The sequence below is a fragment of the Oryza brachyantha genome, chromosome 5 (assembly GCF_000231095.2).
Source record: "Oryza brachyantha chromosome 5, ObraRS2, whole genome shotgun sequence".
Lineage (NCBI taxonomy): Eukaryota > Viridiplantae > Streptophyta > Magnoliopsida > Poales > Poaceae > Oryza > Oryza brachyantha.
Window position 1 is genome coordinate 17,220,071 of NC_023167.2, and position 24,838 is coordinate 17,244,908.

Here is a 24,838-nt window from a genome sequence, read left to right on the forward strand (position 1 = left end):
TACACGGGCGCGCGGCCCAAGTACCAATCTCGTGCCCATCTTAGGTCCATGTCCACCTCACTCGATCTCGCCTCGCGTGAGCACAACCCTCGATTAACGAAAAAATTGCAAAACTAAACTCGATTAACCAGCCCGACGTTGGTTCGTTTCACGCAGCATTCTCCCGGCGTCTAAACTAGCTTGACATATCGACGTTGGTTTCCGTGTTAATATCGACGTGTGCTCTTGCCGCTCAACAGCTCAACTCCGGCTAAGTTTTATCATGCAGGTTGTTTGGAGGTGGATCTTAAAATTATTAGGATACTAAAATTTTTGTAATTAATTACATATTAATAATACACTAATTATTAAATATGAGTGGTCATTACACTGTGATCCGCCCATGGGTTGTTCTTAGCTTTTTTTTTCATATTTTTCGAATTACTAAATTATACGTATTCTGTGAAAAAACCATATATAGAAATTTACCATCTCATCTCATTGAGATATCTTTCTACCGGTTATATTCATTATTTACAAAATTAAATAGTTATAATAAAAATTAGACATTTTTTCATCTATAAAGAACAACCAACGAGATAACAAAACCAACCATCTCTCTCACAGGCAAATGAGAGGGGCTACTTTTTTTTTTTTTTGAAAACTTGAGAGGGGCTACTTTAACCCGGCCAAAACACGCCAAACCTTTTGAGTATTGGATAACTGGATATGATCCAATAGTGACCAGACTAGGGACAAACAATTTGATTACGCGCTATCTGAGAAAGCAGTACTATTATGTGCACACGTGCAATAATCTGGTAGCTGAATTCGTTACCGAACAAATATGGTAATTAATTAATACACTGTATCTTAAGTTAGGCTAACGTACGTATAGTCGGGTTAGGCATTGAGAAACAATTAATATATAAATCTCCTGCTGATTACTGCAATAGGCAGTGGATCAGCCACGGGTCACATTTCTAGGTCCAGGCTGAGCCTTAAATGCCACTTAGGAAATATCTTGCTTAAGTATTCAACGCGTCCAGTTGATCAGCAGCGACGAAGACGTATAATGCTCTTACTACTAATTATTAAATATTTTGGACTTAAATACACAGCTTTGTCAAAGACTAGAATGCATGCATGGAACCTGACCGTGACTGAACGAATTAGTCCAAGTGATTAACTGAATTCGCTGCGGTACTCTTGAGTCACACTGCAACTTACTTTAATTTCTTAAAGCAAACATATGGAGTATTTCTAGTAGCGGTATTGTCGATGGAGAATTTGTACGATCGTTCGCTAGATAGACTCACTCGTCTCATTAGAGCCCATTGCTGTAGCCTTGGTGGCTCTCCACAGCTATGAGATCACTAAAAGCCATTCTAGAATTTTAAGCCTTCCACATGTAACGCTGCGCATGCTCCAGCACATGCCCTCAAAGCCATAAATTTTGGTGCCTTCAGCTATACATCCAAAAGGTTAAATAGAAGTAGCACATGACACCTAGCATGACGAGTGCGGAAGATAATGGTTTAGGTAGGTTCAAACCTATGAGGTGTGGTAATACACTACTCCTGTAACATTATGCTGTTGAGGATCCTTTTCTTCTCCCTTATACATTGAGGAGCATGTTACAAGATATATAATCTAACCAAATATAGCTTTGGTTTTCATATCTTTATATGATATTATTTAATTGGGATTCTATACCCTATACCCTGGTGTAGTATATTAAACAACATATTATCGAAGTCCGACTCACCTCTATCTATAGTTGGTTACATCTTCCATGTGGATCTAATATCAGTATTCTCTATAAGTCAAATGGGTAAAAAATATCATATCGTTTAAGTTGTGCTTACCTATAGTGATTTATCGACGTGGGACTAAATTAATTAATTAATATATATAGTTTAGGAGGAAAAATCAATTTATGAGAGGTGAATACGTGTAGGCCTTATTTAGTTGCATGTAGTAAAGTTCTATCCCGGAACGCACACAGTAAAAACTAGTAAATGGCGCTATTTCTTGCAAGATTTAAACAGTCCATGCATAGACAAGATTAATTACAAGTTAATTCATGCTAATACTGAACCATTGGAATGCCGTTCATTAGCTAACTAGCTGTTTTCTCGAGCTGGACAGAGTCTCTATAATTGGTGGGGCCTCATTAAATTTGGACAGTGATATCAAACTTAGCAGCAGCCTATGGACTCCTTCCTGTTATGAAATTGCAGTGCATAAAACCTTCTCAATAATGAACAGTGACTTGATTAGTCCAGCTGGTGACATCAAAATTCCACTTGTTGACATATATTATTCATGAAGAGCAGAGAAAGACATCCTTGATATTCTTTTTTAGTAACTTCCTCATTATTTTTTGGAAAAAAAATGTCATGAATACAAAGATCCCATCTTATCACACTACCTTGCCGGGCTTTCATGTAGCTGTTCTTTCAGAGTTTTGAATACGGCATCAATTCTTCATTATGATCCCGGCCGTATGGACTAATGACCCCAGTTTTCATGAAAAGTTCATGTGCCATTTTCCTCTATGGGCCCAAACATACAATAATTGAGTATTTTCTAGACAACTTCTTCCTTTCAACCAGCATGCCTAGCACTAAAAAAAGAGATCCTAATTGCCTTAACACCCAAAAACATTCTAAATGTCTTAACCTAGTTCAAGCTTGATGATGGAACCATGCAAGGGACCACTTTATTTGTTTCTCTACTAACTTCCAATTTTTTTTTCATGGTGACTCAATATTTTCTAAAACGATCACCATGCAAAATAGGGACAAATAAAAACGGTAGTATACAGTTAAACACATTTGTGCCTTAAAAAATCAAGACATGATTGCAGTTATGATCATGATGTCCGGACGAATTGATAAGCATGCAACTGGCCAAATCCTTAGGATGATGCTTTTGCGGCAACTTATCAAACATGAGGCAGCCATATACTACCTCCGTTTCATAACGTAATATGTTTAACTTTTTTCTACAACGTTTGACTATTTATCTTATTCAAAAATTTAGTACATATATAAAAAATGATAAGTCATGCTTAAAATTCTTTTGATAATAAACTAAGTCACAAGCAAAATAAATGATATTTTCATAATTTTTTTAAATAAGACAAATGATCAAACAATATAACTAAAAAGTCAAACATTTTACGTTATGAAAAAAGTCAAACATTTTACGTTATGAAACGGAGAAGTATATGCAAGTGCCATATATGCACGTGTTTTGCTACTTAAACGCTTGATTTAACCCATTTGGTACATTTCTGGATATCTGACCGAGGGTCCCCAGAAAGGTAAATTAAAAGCAGCCATATATATACTGCTCGTATCGTACCTAGCTATCAGAGCCGGTCTGACACGGCAAGTTTCACCACATTTTTCGCGTGTGTTTATATTTATATGATAAAATTTAAATTTTGTCTTAAATTTAATATTGATTTGGTTTTTTTCTCATAAAAATTTAGTTTACAGTGTTGACTTTTATATATATATATATATATATATATATATATATATATATATATATATATATATATATATATATATATATATATATATATATATATATATATATAACCTTTTAGCTCGAGAGAAAACCAGCACCAAGTAATCACTGATCAACAAACTAAACGCGTCATAAGAAACAGGCATGTGTCTGAAACACGAAAGGCACAATACGAAGACAATACGTACACCAATAATTCTCCTTGCCATGAATGCCCAGCTAGTGATTTGGCCATCTCACTGCTCCCCCCTTTAAATACCTCTCCCTCTCGTCTCCTCTCTGAATAAGCCTCTCATTGGTTGGGAAGAACATCGAGGGGAGAGGAGTAGTACTGGTCCAAGATCGCAGCTGAGATCGCTGGAATTTTCCAAAACGAGAAAAGGGGCAGTTTTTTCTTGTTTTTCGATCGAGATGAGCAGTGGCGAGCAGGCGGCAGTGGAGTCCGGTGGTTGCCAGCATCATCAGGAGAGGCAGGCGGCGACCGAGAGCGCCAAGAAGCTGTGGCGGGTGACGCGCGCCGTCTATCTCGTCCTCGTCAAGGGGCTCGGCAAGCACCAGCCCAAGCTCGCCGCGCTCGGCGTCCACCTGCACCAGATGATGTCCTCCAGGGGGCATGGCGGTGGTCGCCATCATCAAAACGGCCATGGCCTTGACGACCTCCGGGAGCACCCGGCGTTGCTGACGTACCTGTCGTCGACGATGTCGTGCAGGTCCATGGACCCGGCCGCCGCGGTGCACCCGTACCCGCGCGGCGGCCGCGGCGCGCACGGCGCCGGCGCCGGTTCTGGCCGCCGCCGCCGCAGCAGCAGCGCGTCGGGGAGCGCCTCCGGCCTGTCCTCGATCTCGTGCCGGTCCATGGACCCCTCCGCCGCCGTGTCGCAGTACCAGTACCGTCCCCGCGAGGTCGAGTTCAGCTGCAGCAGCACGCCGCTGCACAAGCGCCGCCGCGCGCAGCGCCGCAGCCAGCTGCGCCTGCAGAACGGCGCGGGGGCGGGGCTGGGGCACGACCGTTCCGCCGCGGAGACGTACGGCTCGGCCGCCACGGTGTCAAGGCTGTTCGAGCTGATGGACGTGAAGGAGGAAGCCGCCGCCGAGGTGACGGACATCGACGACGAGGACGGCGGCGTGGTCGCCTTGCCGGCGGTGGTGCTGCCGGCGCCGCGGCAGGTGCGGATCACGGACTCGCCGTTCCCGGCGTGGGAGGAGGGCGGCGGCGACGACGACGACGACGAGGGGAGGCTCGGCGTGGTGGACAGGCGCGCCGACGAGTTCATCATGTGGTTCCACGAGGAGTTGCGCATGCAGCAGCAGCGCGCCGCCGCCAAGGAGCGCAGCACGTACTTCTTGGTTAGATAATCAGTACGGATCAGTACGGCCTCACGTGATTAGTCCATGAATTCATGGATTATTGCAGAGTAGTACATACATAGAGATAAAAAATTGTGCACATCCTTCAATCTTTTCCCTCTTATTTCTTGATACAAGTGTGATCGAGTTGGTGGTATATTTGATTTTGATATATATTTCGAGAGTAAACATTTCCTGAACTTGCTACACACTCACGGTAGAACTGCAGAAAGAATTTCAAGATTTTCCTGAACTCTGTGCCACACTTCCCAGTAGAAGTTTAGGGAGAATTTCAAGCTTTTTCTGAACTTGTTCAGCTCTCCTTGCCGGTACAACTGTATTAAGAAATTCAATGTGGTCATCAGGTCAATTGTCACCTATAAATTTCGATGTTTTCAGCGCGGTAACATCAAACCGAAGAGGACAGCGTCACAGCGAAGTGTATGCCCCAGATTACTTGTCTTTTTAATTGGTGCAAATGCGTATAGAATACGTTGCGTTTGCCCAATTGTCCCTGCAAATTTTGCACTGACACTTCCGTCAAGACTTAACCACAAATAGTGGTGAGAAAATGAGAAAGGATTAGTACTGTATACATAAAAATACCTCAAACTATCGAAGGTGCATGTTTTCTAGTAGCATACTCTTAAAAAAAAGGAGATGTTGTTGGTAGCTTACCAGAAGTGATAACTGATAAGGAAAACTAGATAGATATATCAGGGTGGCTATCATCTTGAACTGTTGAACATACATCCTTCCCCATTTTTGTGATATTATTTGGCTTTAATTATTGTATCACCAATTAAAATAAACTTCTTTTGGGGGTTTGATCTACACAAATCAAAAGAGATAACGCTGTATTTTCCTACCCGTTTGAAAGTTGAAACATATATTTTTGTAAACGAAAGGGAATAATTATTAGCACGTGAGATTCTACTCTTGTCAATTTTTCGATGAAAATATACACAATGTCTTGGTAATTTCGATATGCCCTAGCAATCATTGCGTTACTGATGCAACTATGACTCTACGAGTAGATGCAGTTTTTTAACACACGGTTAGATGTACATTCATTTCTTGCATAGTCATAAACATATATAAAAAAGTTTAACAAGATAGATTAATATGAGTTATATTATTTCACAAATATACAAAGTTCAAATTTGACTTCTACATGTTATTAAAAATAACTATGAATGTGTGTATACTAGTTTTAGTTTTTTTGGTACAATTTGTAGAAGTTGAATTTAAACATGTATGTTTCTGAAGTGATATAATTTATAATCTATCTTGTTAATTTTTTATATTTTTAATGAATATTTAGATGACATGTAAGCATATGGGTGGATATTCATTCGTGTGCTAAAAAGAGTTTCCTCTATGACTGGCTTCCTGCCTATTGAAGGTTAAAGAGCCACTATATTCACTCTGAGAGATTTGGAAATTACCATGTTAATTAAAAAAAGAGGATGGTTTACATAATTCAAATGTAGTGGGCTCATATTTTAACCATGGAGATTGATTATCAATTCACTATAGTGTTTACTGAATACAGTTCTATTTATAAAACTACAATCAAGAGTTGTATATAAAATATAATTCTAATTTAAAATAGATTTTAATATAACTATGTGCAATCACAGTGGAATTTCGGCTAATTCCCATTGGGGCGAGCTGAAAGTTCACGGCACTATTAGTTTGCCCCCATGCTGAAGAAATGATGGAATTGACAGCTTCGCTGAATATCGTCTGCTTAACTTTCACCGTTTGAATGAGGCTGTTGCTTTTGCTTTCAAGATATCGCATAGAGAAAAAACTCGTCTGAAACTGCAGAAGCAAGACGGTATATCATTCTGTATATAATTATCGTTATCAACTGTGATCTATCTTCTGCACATTTTCCAGTATTGATCGATTATTATTTAGCTCAAGTAATTCCAATCTACAAACATCATCTAAATATTTCGTCAAGAAGCACATCAAAACCTGACACTGCAATTCTGGGCCGTGTAGATATCAGCTATGAACGACTTCCAAGTTGGTAACAATCATTTTTTTCCCGTTCACATCGATCAAAATTTCATAATTCACGAGTTATCATGCATGAAGCAGACAATTTACCTATGATTGTTCTCTCGGACCTACAGTGCTCACAGCTGCCACAAGCAAACAGCACGAACCCTTTTCTTCAGCTAGGACCACAGGACGAAGGATCCCATCAATTGCCTCGCATTTACTTCGAGCAAATCGCTAGCCACTCACTGCCGCGCATCAACGAAACGGAATTAGTGTCACTCGAATTATTGCCCTTGACTAATCATTGTTAATTATAGTCTCAAAGCTCTTGCTAGTTGTTACTTGTGCAGGACAATTGTACGTAGGCTAGACATGACAGGTTCAGCCGGAGGATCGTCGCACAAATGATCGGTCCAAAGCACGCGCTGCAATTCCAATTCGTGTGAAATCCTCACGAATTGTTGCGCGTGCAGCAACGGTGCAGCCGTGCAGGTAAAGATTTGTGGGCTGGCTAGCTCCATGGACGGAGCCAAGGATCCTGTGGCTGTGGCGGCGGCAGCAGGAGAGATCAGAGAACTGAGGAAGAATCGTGCGTGCATTGATTGGGATCTCCCCTGTGTGCGATTCCAGCCACGAACCCTAACCCGTTTTCAGAGCGTCACCGGCTGATCGCTCTCGTCGCGCGGTGTCGCGATGTCCGAGCGGTTTTCGGCCGTGTGCTCGATCGACCGGTGCGGGGGGGCGCACGCAGCGCGCGGCCAGTAGTTTGGGTTCGCGTGCCGCGTGCGTCGCGGCGCGTTGCGTTGCTTGCATTGGGCGAGCGAGACGCGAAAAGCGAATTGATGAGGGGAAAGCGATGGTTGAGGGGGGTGGGGCGAGGCCGGAGGGCCGCGCGAGCCGGTGCAGGTGCAGCTGCGAGGTGGCGGGATGGGAGGGTTTCACTGCCTCGCGCTCCGATCGATCGCGCAGTTGCACGGCGGTGTCGGTGTCGGCGGCGGCGTTGGCGTTGCTTTCAGGGGTTGCCGTCCAACGACGCACTGGCACAAGGCCGGCATTTGACGGATTTATTTGTACCTGGAAAAGGTGGAGAGGAGCCGTCACGGGCTCACGGCTGCAATGAAACGGTTTAGCCCGCATCCAGGCGTGTTCATACTTTCGAGTGAAATACATTTTTTTTCTTGCTAATTACATTTCTAAAAATACCAAATAAATAATCCAGCCAGCCAGTGAGCGTTAAAAGGGTCGTCCGTAAAATTAACGGTATAAATCATCCACTATCAAAACTTACCTCCCCCGACCCCCGAAGTTGGCACCCGGTCCTGGCCCCCACACGAGTTGCGAGGCAAAAATTCCTCCGGCCCTGACCTGCCGAGGCCCCGAGAGCATCCCAGCAGCTCATCCATCCTATCCTTCATTTTAGAAATAGAGGATAAAGAGTAAAAGTTCAGTTCCAGCAGAACATCTATTTAATCATTTATTTTTGGATGTCATCCATATTAGGAGAGAAACTCTATATTTAGATGTTCTCTCTCCAATCCTCTAAATAGATATAGAGGATGTCATATATAGATGATCTGCTGGAGTACAAGGGGATATAAAGGATGAAAGTGTTTTAAATAATCATCCAAATAAAAATATAGATGACCAAATTTAGATGAGTTATTGGGGATACTCTGACCCTGACCGGTTCCCGACTGCAGCTCATCGTGCCTCACTGTAGTTTTGCTCACCACGCCGCCGCCGCAATGCAGCTGTTGCCAAAGAGGCAGTTGTTAGGTTATGTTTTTTTTTAGGATTTCACTTATATATGGTTAGAGTTAGATGTGAATTGGAATTTTTTTTATCTAGAATTTACTGGATCATAAGGTCTAATACACCTCCCCTGAGCCCTGGATGACCCACTGGTGTACACTCTTCCTCATCCGAGACCGAGCCCAGTCCCAAATCTCCGGAAAAATCAGCCTACCCACGTTCCCTTGGGGCGGGTCCTGGCGAAGGAAGTTGCCACCCCTATATGTCCCAATATATCGAATAAATTATCCATTAGTATAATGTTATGGGCGCCACATATAAATATCACCATCATTATTGGTCGTCCGTGGGACCAATGGCCGGTTGCTATCTTGGATATATAATCTAGGAGTTGAGAGTGCTTTTTTAATAATAATACACTTGCTGCACGTTATAAATCTAGAAGTGAAAATATTCGAACGAGATATGCATTTGTAAATTTTTAATAAAAATTATATAGATGAAAAACATTCGGAATCGAAATGGAATGCCTCTGTGTGCCTCAGCTGAAGAGCCTATCTAGGGAGCTTCTCCTAGCTGCAGCTTTTTCCAAAGCTGCTTCTGCCAGAAGTTGCCCCAAACGGTCTACAAGTTCTGAAAATCTATACTTACATATTCTGGAAAATGAACTAAGAAGCCAAAAGCTGGAGAAGTTGGGTTTCAGAGCTTTTCTAGATTCTCAGAAACTGTCTACCAAACAATTACTTCTTATAATCTGAAGTTCCCCAAACAGACCCTAATAATTCATCGACGGAGGGGAGGAAAACCAGGGGCTTTTAGGCTCAGTACTTCACGCTCAATCTACTTCCTTGTTCTGGTGTACGACCACCCAATAATGCCCAACAGTTGTGTGTTGTAGCGGCCGAAATCAATATCGGTCCGATGAGCTCCGGCGAGTCGACGAGCCGCGACTTAGGGCTAGGGCTGCTAATGGGTTGGATGAAAATAGATTAAATGTGTTGGTTTTTAATTTGAACCGTCTTTGGTTAAGTGCAAATGAATTGCTATTTTAAATGATTTGGATCGAATTGGGTTATAGAGACAAATGGATTGGTATGGACTGGATTTGGTTTGGTGATTTTATGTTCTAAATGAATTTGGCCCGTGGAGGATAAATAGATACTTTATATAACCAAGAGTGAATTACATGATGGACTAGTATTATTTACCTAAGTTGCATAATGGACCATGCTCCCCTTCATGCTTTCACTTAGAACCAGGTTTCTTTTCAAATTGATTCACATTGGACTAGGTTGGTCCTTTTCCTCTCACCGTTCTCCACCATTGATGCCAGAGCATGAGCTTGACCATTTCCTCACTGTCTATGCAATCATTCCTCGTGCTGGCACTGACCATCAATGAGTTCATGAGTTCAAGACAGGAAGTTCAGATGGCCACACAACCGATTGAGCTTGAGCTCGAGCACAGGGGAGGCCATGAACTCGTGTGCAGTTGGACGGGAGAGGATGAGCCCGAGCTCACCAACATGATGAAATGGCAATGGGCCGGAGACTGATTCAGATGCATAGGGGGGTTGATGATAGAAGAACATTTCAGACCCTGCCATGTGGTCCACTGGTTCAATGTGCCAAATTTGGTGGTTAAACCTGGTTTGAGGTGAAAAGCTTACCTAGCACCTAGTCCAATATGCAACTTAGGTCATAAAACATGGCCTAAAGTGAAATTTACTCTATAACCAATGGAGGAGAAAGTAGACATATGTAGGACCCACATGTAAAAATTGATCAAAATTTGTACAAAATTGCTCTTATACATAATAAATCATTTTACTAAATTTTAATCAAATTCGATAAATTTCTATAGTGTAAACGCGAGTTTTAAAATTTTAGATCCGAGTATATACATACTAAATGGGTGATAGAGTGGAGTTAGAGTGGATTAGATCCATTTTAACCAAATGGTTTGGTGTGAATTGGATTAAAATCAAAGTTGGATTGGATTCTAACGAAGGATAGTTGATGTGAGTTGGCTTGGTAAACTGTTTTGTAAAGAGGGAAGTGAATTTGGATTGAATTACAAACCATTAGCAGGCTTCAGGGCTCTCGTGCCTCGGCCACCCGTGAGTCCGGCGGTCGAAGAGCCTGTCAGCCTGTGCATGTAGGTAAAATTTCACCTCTGTCTTGAAAAGAGTGGCCCAAGAACCGACGGTTCCGGCCCAAGTCTAGTCGTCTTCTCCCGTTCAAGCCCAGCTGAAGGCCGTGTGGCAGCCGTCGCGGTCGAGCTCCGGCGAGCCACCGGAGATGCCACGGCCGGCCACTCGATACCTACATGTCCCGCTTTCAACGCCATCCCATGTATATATTCTTGCGACGCTAACGCCTCGGATCGAGTCACCCTCCTGTGATTCTGTTCCAACCAACAACCGCTCGGTTTCTTTCGGCTTAGCCGGAATGGTAGCTGGAGCACGAGCCCGCCACCGAACCAGGAGACATCAGCTAAGACACCAGTTCCCCCAAATTCCCCGCGGCCGTGCTCCTCTTCGGAATTCACAGCTTCTCGAACGCGTCGTCTCTCCCGTGTCTACCGCCGTGACGGGTACAGACTTGCAGTCATGGCGGCGGCGGCGGCGCTCTGCTTTGTCACCCTACTCGCCTTCTGTTTCATAGGTCAGTTGCTCACCTCTACTCTGGCCAAGAACTCAAGATCATCTCGGTCGACGACAAATGAGCTCTAACTCGCATTGATCCTTTGCATTGATGGAGCAGCACCGGTGGCGTTGATGCTGGGGTACTACTACGGCTCGCCGGAGCTAGTCGTCGTCGGATCCGGTTGCTCGAGGCTGGTGGAGACGAACTCGTTCTTTGTGGAGGACATCGAGGTGAGCGCCGTGTAGCTCGATTCTGCATGAGCCAGGCCGGAGCCCGGAAGAGTGTTTGATGCGCGTGCACTCGCACTTGCAGGCGAGGATGGAGGGAGGGTCGCCGGAGAACGGGTTGGTGTTCTACGGGTTGACTGCTGCTCCGCCTCTCGCCGTTCCAGCCGCGTGGTCGGAGGCTCGCTGCGCCATCGTACCTGCCAATTCTCACAGGGTACTGCACGTTATCACTTGTGTCTGAAACTCTGAACCCAACCCAGGAACATGTCATTACTTTCAGGCTTCAGGGCAGTGTTAGTCACTCCGCACGTTTTACGCTTGTATCAGATGTTCAGATTTGTTGCTAGCCAAACTACTTATTAATGATTAAAATGGGTAAATATTTTATATATGTATTCTTATCGATATAAAAGCATAGACTAAAAAATAAACTATAAACTATGGTGAAAAACTCTAAGAGAAACACCAACTTTAAGTTTTAAATTTTATATATTGACTTATTCTTTTTGAATCGTTTATATTTTTGATTTATAAGTATAAATATAAAAAAAAAAATGAAGGTTAAGATTACTGCGTGTTGGTACTGCAGGAATGGGCATATTTCCTTAACAGAGGATCTGAAATAGAAGTAGCTTACAGCGTCAGGAGTGAAACTGAATCGCCTCATCCAATCTGCATGATCATTGCACGAGGTAAGAAAGATTCAGATATATGAGTAAATGTTTTTTTATGGGGGGGGGGGGGGGGGGGGTGAAGGATGTGAAGCTCTTGCTGCAATTTTAACATGCCATTAAAACCCTGGTGCCATAGGCAAAAAAAACTTCATGCAATGGACTGATAAGCCATCAGCAAATAACACCACATTATTATGGCACCTGGTGCGCGGTAAGCATTGTCTCGTTGATTAAGAATCAGCTTCATTACCCAAGGAGAATCCATATATATACTAAATGCATTTAGGATGTGTGATCACAGGAAATGGAACAATCAAGCAGACTATCAATCTCTCGTCTGAGTACTACATTGCCTTGGAAAACTTAAACAATCAGGATATAACGGTAACTTAGTCATGTCAAGAGCGATATGAACTTCCATAATGTTTTGTGGCATCATCAGCGGAAATAGATTCTAATCTATCGAGGGTTGTCTCCTCATTTTTACGCATAAATATTTATATTTTTCTTTAAAAAATATGACAAAATAGATTAATATGTGATATATCACTCCACAAACATACATATAAAATTCAACATCTATATATTATAGCATAATAACAAATCCTAATTTTTCCATATCATCCAAATAGTTGTTTTTTAAAATAATAACAAGATAGATTAATATGTGATATCTCACTCTACAAACGTACATGTTAAAATTTGACATTTGTAACAAAAATATTAAATTTTTATTTTTGCATGTCATCCAAATAGTTATAATTGTTTTTAAAAAATATGACAAGATAGATTAATATATAACATCGCTCCAAAAAAAATAACATGTTAAACTCCAATTGTTGTGCATATGCTCAGTCTATTTTGTTGCAATTTGCAGAAGTTAAACTTAATCTTGTACGTTGGTGTAGCGATATAACATATATTAATATATTTTGTTAAGTTTTTTATATTTTTTATAATTATAGATAACATGCCAACGAGAATGACATTCTCATAGAGGGTTTAAAAGAGTTTCCCCCATCACCAACCTTCTTACAGGTTTCATCTGGCAGGTTGTACTGGAATTCAGAATCAAGACCTTGTTCTACAACACCACTGCAGCAGATTATGCGTGCTCACCGAGCAACTCTCTCTGCACATACAAACTACCATTTTTAGGACGAAATGTTGTGGTTCTATCATCTGGCCCCAAAGAGGTGACAAAAAAAAGCTTCTTCTCATGGTCACATTCAGCTTGTTGTCATTGATAACACGATGTTCACTTTAGCTAGATGCACTAGTGACTAGTCCAATCCATAATAATTGCTTAATTGCTTTCGACCAGGGACTGAATTCTGATGATCAATATCTGAATCTGTCATATGGACCTCGTTGGATAGTGTACCTCATCGGATTAGGTACTAACCTAATAATCATATGCAAAAAAGAAAACCTCTCAAATTAATTGTCGCTCTGTTTTTGTTTTCTTGGGTCTGTGCGCCTAAAGCCTGACTTCTGGACGTCGTGTTACAGTATTCTTTACTGTTAATATATTGACGTGCAAATCTTTTGCGCGTTCGAAAAAAAATCGTAATATCGATTGCAAGCTGAATCTCTCTAGTGCAGCTATGTTGGCTGTTGCGCTGCTGATCCTGTACGAAATTGTGAGCATACTGTTCGCTCCCCGGCATGGAGACAGCGGCGGCGGCGCAGGCAGTACGAGAGCCCCGCTGCTGTCGCCGGCGAGCAAAGAGGAAGACAGCGAGAGCCTGGGGTCGTCGTACGACTCCGCGTCGCACGACGGCGACGGGGAAGACGACGACGACGTGGAGGAAGGCGGCGGCCGCGGCGGCGGCGGCGAGGGCCGGCACCTCTGCGTGGTGTGCTGCGACGCGCGGAGGGACTGCTTCTTCCTCCCCTGCGGCCACTCCGCCACCTGCCATTCGTGCGGCACGAGGTAGGGGATGATCCATCTCGAACTCACATCGTGCACGATAATCTTTATATGTAAAAATTGCGGCGTCGACGTGCGTGGATTGGACTGGATGCAGGGTGGCGGAGGAGGACGGGAGCTGCCCGCTGTGCCGGAGGAAGCTGAGGAAAGTGAGGAGGATCTTCACCGTCTGAGAACTCTCGATCGACGGAGAAACGGAAGAGGGAAAAAAAATGGAACGCCCACCGTGGGGCTCGAACCCACGACCACAAGGTTAAGAGCCTTGCGCTCTACCGACTGAGCTAGACGGGCTTAGTGTTCAGGCATTGCATAATAGGAATACAATAGTATTAAAAGGTTGCGAATATATTTATATGGAAATTGTATAGCTGTACTAATTGTGGCAAACAGGAATTCTATGGCATACATGCACACAGGATTTTCTTTTGGGAGCGTTGGACTAGCCTGATATGAAATGCACTTCGTTAACCTCACACGCACACAAAAGTCTATTTTACCCACCTTGAATGGCTGCGTTCGTTTCAGCTCGTTACTCCTCGTTTTTCGTTAGTATGTTTTTTAAACTACTAAATGATATATTTCGCACGAAAATTTTTTATATAAAAATTATTTTAGAAGATCAAATAAATTTATTTTTCAAATTTTTAATAAATAATACTTAATTAATCATATACTAATTACGTTTACTATTTTCCATGTTGCTAATCAGCTTTTGCAAAGGTCTGCTTCGAACGGAGCCAATATATGAAGCACAGAATCACTCCCTAGTCTAAGATATAATTTTCGTGGAAAATGTACTTTCTATGACGTGTTAATGGAGTATATGTATAACGACGATAGTTAAATTTTTTTAGAAGGCTTTTTTATTGTAGAGTACTTGTATGTACTAAATTTTTAGTGTAAAATTCTAATACATGATATTTTGTACACTAATTTTTTACACTAAAAATATGGTGTCTCTTCAAGACGGTAAATTACCTGGAAAAATATGCAATGACATTTTGTAGTACTCATGTTTCTATATAACAATTCCAAAATCAATCAATTGTCAGTAGCAATACATATTCTCATTTCTAAAATTCAACATGTTTTGTCTTTATAATTGTGGAATTTACTTTACCTGTGTCTATCATGAAAAATATGATGTTGCGTGCATAGTTCTCAAAATACAACTTTCAATATAGCTATATAGCAAGGTAAAATTAAATCTAAATATTTTAATATGAACTATTTTTTCAAGTTTTCAAGTTGTAAAACATGTTTTTATAGAGAAGTAATTTACAATAGTTTTCAATCGGCTTAGGAAATTAGATGTCATAAAGGTTCTAATGTGGGGTTGAAGTATTAGAACAAATTGCGGAGATAGCTCAGCTGGGAGATCGTCAGACTGAAGATCTGAAGGTCGCGTGTTCGATCCACGCTCACCGCATTTTTTTTCACCCAAATTCATTTTTTTGTTTGAATTCGAATATGTATTGCAAACCCAAATTCCTTTTTTTTTCACCCAAATTCATTTTTTTGTTTGAATTCGAATATGTATTGCAAACCCAAATTCTTTTTTTTTTACTCTTTGCATTTTTTTTTACTCTTTGCATTGGAATTAGCTACACTTTTCTTTGCTCATCCTTTTTTTTTTAACTCTTTTCATTGGAATTAGCTGCACTTTTCATTGCTCATCCTTGCGTAGCTTTTTTTTTTAACTCTTTGCATTGGAATTAGCTGCACTTTCTTTTCAGACCTGATCTGTTACTCAAATTCAGAGCATGTTTCTTTGCTCATCTTTGCGTAGCTAAACCAAGAGGACAATAGAGGAAGACTTGTTTAGGAAGGGGGGCAAGCATTCACTGACATCGGCGGATAGCCAAAGTGGCTCTCTTCCCTTAACATTGGCTTGCGAAAAGAATCAAAGCATGCTCCTACGTCAGACTGGTCAAAACTTCTGAAAAATAGAATGCAGTGTTTCTTCCAAAATTGCAAACGTTTGATTCCAGTTAAGCAGTAAGCATGCCAATATCGAAGTACAGGGGAGACATGGAACACAGACCGATTCATTTCTGGATATTTGATCTGTATGAGCAAAGGATGAGTCATCAGCTGCTCATTCTTTGTCAGAAGAATGTTCTCACATCTCTAGAGTTACCGGTTACAACTTACAAGTACATTGTCTCCTACAGCTACTTGGCCTATTTTCACATTTTGGACATACAGAATACAACTGAAGCGCGCTCTACTTCTGCCACCTTTTAGATGCCCTGAGTGAAGAACCTCCTATCGACTGGCTTGATTGAACTCTCGTTTGATCTGATAACCAAAATTTTTCTCACTAATAACCAGGGATAATCAATCACATCATACAGGTATGTAAACTATTTGGACAGTGCACTAAGTTTCAAGGTGTTACAATAATAACCACCAAATGTCGAGATTATATATGAAATTATTTGCACGGAGCAGCATGATTCTTTGCACAAAAGTTTACCATTTATTTTTTGTAAACCAAGAAAATGTTTAGCAAGTGCATGTACTAAAACTGTGTATGCAGTAAAGTAATGGCGAACAATCTGTTGAAGTAAATTAGTGGTTTATAGCACATACTTGGAGTCTTCAAAGCAGTATCCTTTGGTTTTGGTCTGGACGTTGTTGATTGTCCATTCTTTGCGAGACTGAGTCGAGCTATTTGTGATGATCTCCGACTGCAATCATTGGGAGGTACCAAATTAGTGCATCTTCAGCACGAGATGAATAGTTAATGATGCATAAATAATAGGACAATATTATAGCAAAAGAGTAAATGTAGTGAGAGAACAATTAATAGTTGCAAGTTTGTTTGGTGTAAATGATATAGGAAAATGAGAGAGTACTTGGAGGTATCAGCAGTTCTATCTGAGCAGGAATTTGGGAAAACGCTAGCAGCGCCAATAGGGTAGTCGGTTTCTCTTGAGAAACCATCTTCAGATGCATTGTCCTCAAAATCTGCTTCATCCAAGCATGTTGGTGCAATGTCGGTGGGTGAAGTATGTCCATCTCTATTCACCTCAGCATAACTCTGAGAATCTGATAGTTGGTTCTGTTGGTTTGTTGTGATCGATGATGCTGATCCCAGATCAGAGTTAGAATATTTTGGAATGTTAACACCATTCATGTCAACTGCAAAACTTGGTGATTTGACTTTATCTTTCATGAGTTGGAGCTGCTCAATTTCCGTATCTTTCCGTACAATTGTGTCTTTCAAAGACACGACCTGGACAAAATATGTAAATAGTGATTTTTCAAGGTGAGATAACAGAATATTTATAGTAAAAAGAAGGAATTGCTATTATAACAGTAATGTGTATCATTGGCAAGCACAAACCATCAACACAAGTTCAAACTAGAAATTTATACCATTAGCATCATATAGACTTAAATCATTTACATAGAACATCATCAACGTGAGTCACCATTTTGCTTCGCTTTTATTTTTTCATAATAAACTAAAAAAGGTTGATTGCAACAAGTTTCTGTATCTTAATTCCCAACCCAGCATCTGAAGGGTTTGTGGCACTGGTTTCAGACCTACTCTCTTTGATGGTAACTACTGACTTGTATCTACTATTGGGTGAATATTTGTTCAGGAATAGACAGGAAATTGCTGCCGTTTTACTGCTGACTCTGTAGAATTTTTGAATAAATAACAACAGCCATGCCTTTGAGTAAAGTAACAGCAGTGAGCTCCAAGTTGAATTAGAAATTACTTTTAGTATTTGAAAGAAAACTTATTGCATGAACATGAAAATTAAATTTACACATAACGTAAGTCCTCATCACCCACCTTCTCTTCCTATAACTAAATAGTTCAGCAATTAAGAAAAACCAAATCAAAGAGATTTCAGTTAATGATAACTCAGACAGAAGATAAAAGGCAATAACCTGTTCCAGCAGATCTTTTATATCCTTTCCCTCTTTATTACTTCTTGCAGCACCTAACTCAACTCCAGAAACCCTTTCGGCAAACTTTAGAGTGCTTATAGTCTCTGAATATGACTCAACATCAGGATTTATTTGAACAAACATTAGTGTCTTTGCTTGTCCACCTGCAAGAGATTATTTTGATGCTATAGGTACAAAAACCACAAATCTAACTCCGCGTGCATGATTTATCAACAAGTAAATAATTGATTACCTAAAGAGCTTTGAAGAACTTGTGTTAGCTTGCTGTTCCTGTATGGCACATGAGCGTTCTTCTGTGCCAAAGCAAAAATCACATCACCCAAAGCAGAAAGTGATTTATTAATGTGTTGAGCCTCTTTTAATCTATCTCCGGTTGCTTCAGACCGCTCAACCCTTTCACTCCCAGCAAGGTCAATAAGATGTAAGCATCCTCTAGAGGTGGATCCATTCTTCACATCCACCCCTCGAACATGTACGGTCAGAATACTGCACAGAATAACAAGTTTCAAAATAAAATCATATTGGGAACACAAAGATATCGTTTAACTTCAGTTATCAGTCACCTAACCTATGAGACCGACTGCTCCTTTCATTAAGAGCTGTTGAACCAACAGCTCTATTTGCCTGTCCAATTTCCATCAAGTCTAAAACATCTGATGTTGATTTAACTGGGTGTAAGCTTGCATCTGGGACGACAAGTCCATTAGGTTGAGAGGTGTTCCATATGCCAAGTGTTTCTTTATGTTAAAGAAAACACGATCATTCTCTTACAAACTAAAAACATTGATACAAACAATATAATTAAAATGAAATATAAGTAGGAAAGAGGATATCGTTTCTGTGCAATATCATTTGATAGAAGATCCCGCACTTGTTCATTGTATATCTCAACCATCTGAACTCCCACCTCATAAGAGAAAGCATTGCTCCTACTTAGTGAGATATCAAATAGATCATTTAAAGCCCTGTAGTTGACACCCCAATCTTGTTTTGATGTGCTGGGTCCACTCTAAAAACAAAATTATTGGAATAGGATATAAGTAATCAAAAGTTAGTAGCATAGCATCATGCTGAACCAGTACAAAACCGATAAAAGCTGGTACCATTGTGTAAGTTTTTCCTGAACCAGTCTGACCATAAGCAAAAATACACACATTGAATCCATCGAGAACTGATCGAATCAGTGGTTGAATGTCTGAGAAAACCTCAGCTGTAAATTGAAGAGGGGTGTTAGAAATTTATTTACACATAATAAGCTTACATTTCATTATAACAAATATATACCTTGAGAAGCAAATGGACTAAACACCTTGTTAAACTTGAACATCCGATGCCCATCCTTTCCTTGTTTAAACGGATTTGAGATCAAAAGCTCACCATTTTCACCAATGTAATCAACTGTGGTTGATTTTTTATCTTGACCAGGAAGAAATGGTCTTACACGACAATACACCCTTATATTACCTAAAAAGAGGCAGATATTTGAAATGGACATCAATAAGCGCATTCTGAAGCTAAAATAAAATTTGAGCAGGGAACAACCTTTTAATTCTTGGACTTCATTGAACAATTTCTGATTTTCAGCAAGAACTTTGTGATAGTTTTCAGCAGCATCAACCAAACATGTTAAACCAGACCCTGCACCAGTTTAAGCAACAAAGTGTAAAATATACAAGTAAATTTGTACTTTATAGTTTATAAAACACAAAGAAATGTAACAACACATACCAAAATTGGACATTTCATCTCTTAACTCCATTTTAAGGGCATGCATCTCATTTCTTATAGATCGTGATGATATCCTTAAATCCTGTCGTTTTCAGGCAATGATCTATAAATAAAATGAAAAAGAAAAGAAAATAAGAGCAATGAAAAGATAAACAAACCTTGACATATAATTGTTGACTATTTATGTAATTCTGAAAAATTCCCTCCTTCTTGTTCCACAGTTGTGATTTTAACTGGGAAGCAGCCTCAACTTCTTCAATTTTTTTGTTTGATTGACCTAAAAGAAACTCAACCTCCTTAATTTTGGTAGCTAAATGCTCTTCCATTTGCTTCGCATTTATTTCTATTTTCTGAAGTTGTTGTTCGTGCATGCTAGTCATGACGTCCATCTCTTTCTTAAGGCTAACTATTGTGCTTTCAGCATATTCTTTTTCTTTCATTAACCGAGCAACATCTTGCTCGCCAAGTTTCTGTTTCTCTTCAATTTTTGACTTCTCTTCCTGCATGAACAAAAATATGTTATCATATAATCCTTATTACTAACAGCTGCCATAACTTATACTGGTACAAGCGATACCAAAATTAACATCCAATATCTCCTTGCAGTAATAATATATGGTCAAATATTATATAGTTGATACTTCATTTCTTTAACATGCTTACAATATTGTTAAGGTAAACAATATTTTTTAAGTAAAGATAGGAAGGCACTTTAAATGTAGGAAATTGAATCTTTTCAGTGTTGGGCTAACCTTAATTATCTGAAGCCGGTTTGTTGCCATCTGAAGAACGAGAGTTCACAATGTCATCATTAAAGGGAAAAACTACTAGAATATCATAACTTGTTGTAACAATGAGAATACTGGGCATTTACCTGGTTTTCTTCATTTGTCCCATTTACTAACATTTCAAGTGCTTTGATTTTTGAACGGTATTTATCTTCCCTTGTCTTAATGATCATATTTTGCTGTAACAAGAGACATGATTCATGAGTTGAATTTATTAGCTAAAAGAAAAACAGGCTTCAGGAAGAAAAAAACTCTCTTACACTTCTTATGTGCTCTGCTTGAATACAAAGACGGCGCTCAATCTCTTGAACTACTTTCCTCAATAGGTAGACTACACGCTGAGGTAAGGTGGAAAAAATTATTAGATTTAAAAAATACCAATGAAAATGAGAACATGCAATTCATAAAGATGGACATACATGTGGTATTTCTCCCTTTTTTCTTTCAATGCTTTCGTCCAGAATGCCATTAACAACACTAAGAAGGGATTGAGTTGGTGCATTCTGTGAGAAGGTAATCACTATTAGGAGAAGGGATAGCAAGCAGCAAAATAGAACAATTCAACAAGCGCAAACAATGGAAAATTACATCTAAACTGTTAGAATGCATCATTTCTGAAATCTTGGCAGCTGGAAGATCAGCATACGATCCACGTTTTAATTGGAAAATCTCACGAAGCTTTTGTCCTGCAGCATATATATAACAAGCTATCATAAACTAAAGATAAGGAACAGTAGCGGCCCAAATATAGATTATAAACAATAGCTTGAGTTGCAACTTGCATCAAGCAGACATGTTAACAATAATGTTATAATTTGGAGTTTGGAAAATGGAAACCATGTTGAATGTAAGAACCGAAGTACTACCATGATCGAAGTTAACTTCCTCAGGAAGTTTGCATGTCCACTGAGAATCTAAGTTTTGAACATAATTGTCTAATCTACAACTCGAACCAGTAACTTATTGACCCCACACAACATGGCCAAGTCACAAGTAGCCCATGTTAATTTCCTTTTGACACTTAACTGTATAGCACAGAATTATATAGATTCAAAAGGTAAATATGTAGTTCAGCTAATCTTTTTAAGCTATGCGCCAAAATGACCAGGCAACCAGCAATGTGCATACCATTAAAGATAGGAGTTTTCTGCTGGGACTTAGGATCTGGAAGGCCATTCCTCTTGTCCTCTCCAGGGGATGTATTCCCTTGTGCTACACCCGGACCTAGAGGTTCACCAATCTCTGGAACTCGCCATTTTTTCCTCAAAGGAGCCTTGGAAGTATCATCACATAATCCAGAGCTCACACTTTCCCTCAGAACCAATAGGCAGTCCACTACCCCAGACATTGAACCCTGCCATGGTCAAGTTACGAGAGTTAACAGAAGCAATCAGAAACTTTGAAAAAGCATCTTACATCCACAGATAGTAAAATCAGGGGATTTGCTCTGATGATTGCATGTTTTCACTAACTCCGAGTATTTAAATAGCATGTCATTCCATAAGGTACAACCAGATGATGTCAATCTGTTTTGTCGAATTGCTTCCTAGATAACAGCATCCAGCGGAGTATAAATCTAGAACTAATATCAAACCTCCTTTGCTAGCATTCAGCAATTTAACTTCACAGAATTTGAGTTATTACTGTAGTGCAATTACAGCTAGGCAATGATATTATGAGGCCATCCTCTTATTTCTCACATATCTACACAAGTGAAAGTTCTTACTCAAAATACAACAACAATGTACCACATCATCTAACAAAATTTAGCCATCAGATTCACTAGGAGACAAAAGAGAGTAAATTAATCTTGTCCATTGAATCAAATGGTTGGTAAAAGAAAATCATTCCTGAGATTTCCAGAGATGAAGCTACTAGAAGATAATCTAATGAATTTTAGCCGTCGGATTCACTAGGAGACAAAAGGGAGTGAATTAATCTTGACCGTTTGATCAGATGGTTGATAAAAAAAACTCATTCATGAGGTTTCCACAGATGAAGCTACTAGAAGGATGGCAGAAAAATAAGGAGGTTTCTAGAAACAAAGAAATAAGGTTGTGTGTGTACATATAATTTTTTGATTTGCAGCTTTAGTAGAAACTATTTTACAAGTAAATCGTCATCCTTTAGTAAAGATTTATGGAGAGTTTCAAAACATTCAAAGTACATATTTACACCAGTGGTGTACAAATGTGACAATGGGGGACTGCATATGTAGCATATTATGATAACAATGGCATCTCAGTCAGGCAATGGGGGCAATGGTGGTCAGGTGGCTTCAGAGAGCAGGATGGTAGCAGCTCACTTGACCTTGGAGAGAGGAAGAGCAAACCCAAACCCTAACCCTAATCACCGACTGCCACCCTTTCATCTAGCCAACAATCTGGACCTATTAAAAAGTCGAAGGCCCAGTCCATTTGCCAAAACGAAAACCATATGTTCATGTGATTAATTTTATTTCTAGCAATTGGTTGTTAATGTGTTTGACAAAAAGAACTGATACAACAATATGCGTATTCTTTCCCGATAGGTGGTCACAGTTGCATGAATTTTGAAGATAGTCTCATAACAAAAAACTTTCCTATAGGTTTAATGAATTTAAAATAAACTTAAACTAATTCCTTTAGAAACTACAAAATGTATGTGCATAGGCTGCAACGTGTGCACACCAACGGAAAATAAGGGGAAGATAAGGGGATCATGCAGGGCAAAGATGGTTATAAGGTGGCATTGTGGCAACTCATACAGATGTATAGCTTGCAATAAATGATTAATTATTTGTTGTTATCAGTGTAATGTCACTCATCCATTTTTATTTGACCAATGTTTTCACAGGCAATGAGAAGCTCAAGAGAGATGGATTGCCACTCCTATATGCTTACATTTTATATAATATGATGGTTATAATCGTGCAAATGTGCAACATTACAGGCTATTTATAATGGAAAGGATGAAAAACCTTAGAAAAATATAGTTCTACTTATATGTGCATATATGACTAAAACATGTTAGCGATGCAAAACTATGATCAACAAGGCCAACCAGCATTATATTGGCTATCACAAGGTTAGCATCCAAGATTTAAGAAACTAATACCAACCATTTGCCTTTCAGAACCCATTCCTGCGAACGAGCTACTTTACATATGATAAGGCCAACCTCACCTCCTCAAGATCTTTAACATTGAAGCCTGGCAACCCCATGTCAGCAACCACTGAGAGGAACTTCTTCACATGGCCCGACTGTTGATCTGACAACGCATAAGTGCCCAATGACCCCTAAACAGAAACATTCACATTCAGTGCATCTACATCACACATCTCCAAAGTTCAACAAAAAAATTAAAATCCCTGAATCCCAGAAGAAGCATACCTCGAGAACACCAGGAATGAGTGTTTCCACGATATGACACAAGACCGTGCCATCACTGAGCAGTTCCCGCAACTCGCCATCCGATGAGTCCGGTGGTAAACAGTACTCCGGGAGTAAGGCATTGAGCCACTCAATCACTTCAGCACGCCGATCAGCTGCAACGTTTTTGCACCATCATGCAAAGCAAGTGGGAGAAATTGAGCTCTCCGGGAACAACAATGGATTGATACTATGGAAACAGAAAAATTCAAATATCGAGATCCAGACAGTGAGGTCACCCGCAAACCTCAAACACTAAACCAGAGCTGAAAAAATAGCTGGGCTGGGCTGGTGGTGATTGCTAGAAGCAAAGGTTAAGAACATGCATGAGACACTGAGGTCGCTGAGCTGGATTCCAACTCCAACAACACTAAATCACAGCTAAGGAAAAAAAACGATTTTGCCTATTGCGGACCACCCATTCGCCACTTATTTAACCCCCCAAAATCACCACCAAAAAAAAAAAAAAAAAACTCACAGCAACCCAAACCTCGAGCAGCTAGGGCTAGAATTCAAACTCCCGAGAGCATTCGGATCAGCGCCTCACCTGCGTGGAGCCCCTCGAAATCTCCGTCCACGCTCCCCATTCCTCGCCGCCCGGACCGCCCCGCACGGCAGATCGAGGCCGCCGCCGGCGAGATTGGGCGGATTCGAGCTCGGGTCGGGCCGGCTCGGACGGCTTCGGGGCAATGCGGGGGGGTTGGCTGGGGTTTTGCTCCGCCTCCTCGTCGGCGTCGTGCTGCGCGGTGCGGCCGGCCGCGCTTTGTCCTCTGGGTTTCGCTTTTTGGTTTTGGTTTGGTTTGTTTGTTTTCTCGCGGACGCGACGCCGCGAGTTTTTTTTTTAATTTTTAATCATTGTGTG

At 40.5% G+C, this 24,838-nt stretch overlaps 3 protein-coding genes and 2 non-coding genes across 5 annotated transcripts; 3 read left to right on the top strand and 2 right to left on the bottom strand.

Annotated features, from left to right (window-relative positions):
• Positions 1-3,825: 3,825 nt before the first annotated feature.
• On the top strand, positions 3,826-5,267 carry LOC102704149. Its single transcript, XM_040524341.1, has one exon. The coding sequence runs from the start codon at positions 3,934-3,936 to the stop codon at positions 4,876-4,878; it is 945 nt and encodes a 314-aa protein (XP_040380275.1). The 5' UTR covers positions 3,826-3,933; the 3' UTR covers positions 4,879-5,267.
• A 5,917-nt stretch (positions 5,268-11,184) lies between these two features.
• On the top strand, positions 11,185-14,588 carry LOC102709646 (E3 ubiquitin-protein ligase APD2-like). Its single transcript, XM_040524518.1, has 10 exons — positions 11,185-11,303; positions 11,403-11,515; positions 11,598-11,726; positions 12,102-12,204; positions 12,323-12,397; positions 12,488-12,570; positions 13,239-13,382; positions 13,511-13,583; positions 13,792-14,122; positions 14,217-14,588. Exons 1-10 carry the CDS (start codon positions 11,249-11,251, stop codon positions 14,290-14,292), a joined length of 1,182 nt encoding a protein of 393 aa, XP_040380452.1. The 5' UTR covers positions 11,185-11,248; the 3' UTR covers positions 14,293-14,588.
• Positions 14,338-14,410, bottom strand: TRNAK-CUU. The gene has a single exon. It is a non-coding gene; the product is annotated as a tRNA-Lys (tRNA).
• An 887-nt stretch (positions 14,589-15,475) lies between the features above and the next one.
• On the top strand, positions 15,476-15,548 carry TRNAF-GAA. Its single transcript has one exon. It is a non-coding gene; the product is annotated as a tRNA-Phe (tRNA).
• Positions 15,549-16,078: 530 nt separating this feature from the next.
• Positions 16,079-24,838, bottom strand: LOC102709927 (kinesin-like protein KIN-14K). The gene is made up of 21 exons (XM_006654599.3): positions 24,524-24,838; positions 23,938-24,092; positions 23,730-23,843; positions 21,694-21,919; positions 21,154-21,251; positions 20,985-21,068; positions 20,826-20,903; positions 20,652-20,744; positions 20,530-20,559; positions 19,936-20,277; positions 19,778-19,859; positions 19,592-19,687; positions 19,334-19,513; positions 19,153-19,259; positions 18,883-19,058; positions 18,618-18,782; positions 18,282-18,535; positions 18,029-18,192; positions 16,981-17,360; positions 16,715-16,812; positions 16,079-16,420 (listed from the first exon to the last, which is right to left on the bottom strand). The coding sequence occupies exons 1-21, from the start codon at positions 24,561-24,563 to the stop codon at positions 16,347-16,349; spliced, it is 3,036 nt and encodes a 1,011-aa protein (XP_006654662.2). The 5' UTR covers positions 24,564-24,838; the 3' UTR covers positions 16,079-16,346.

What these genes read in the sequence shown, in the direction of transcription:
- LOC102709646 (XM_040524518.1), top strand. Translation starts at nt 11,249, where the DNA reads ATGGCGGCGGCGGCGGCGCTCTGCTTTGTCACCCTACTCGCCTTCTGT. An exon ending in CTGCATGATCATTGCACGAG is followed by an intron (nt 12,205 to 12,322) that starts GTAAGAAAGATT and finishes CTGGTGCCATAG; the next exon opens with GCAAAAAAAACTTCATGCAA. An exon ending in AGTGTACCTCATCGGATTAG is followed by an intron (nt 13,584 to 13,791) that starts GTACTAACCTAA and finishes TCTCTAGTGCAG; the next exon opens with CTATGTTGGCTGTTGCGCTG.
- LOC102704149 (XM_040524341.1), top strand. Translation starts at nt 3,934, where the DNA reads ATGAGCAGTGGCGAGCAGGCGGCAGTGGAGTCCGGTGGTTGCCAGCAT.
- LOC102709927 (XM_006654599.3), bottom strand. Translation starts at nt 24,563, where the DNA reads ATGGGGAGCGTGGACGGAGATTTCGAGGGGCTCCACGCAG. An exon ending in TAGTCCATTTGCTTCTCAAG is followed by an intron (nt 19,260 to 19,333) that starts GTATATATTTGT and finishes TTCAATTTACAG; the next exon opens with CTGAGGTTTTCTCAGACATT. An exon ending in AGTTCTTCAAAGCTCTTTAG is followed by an intron (nt 18,193 to 18,281) that starts GTAATCAATTAT and finishes AATCTCTTGCAG; the next exon opens with GTGGACAAGCAAAGACACTA.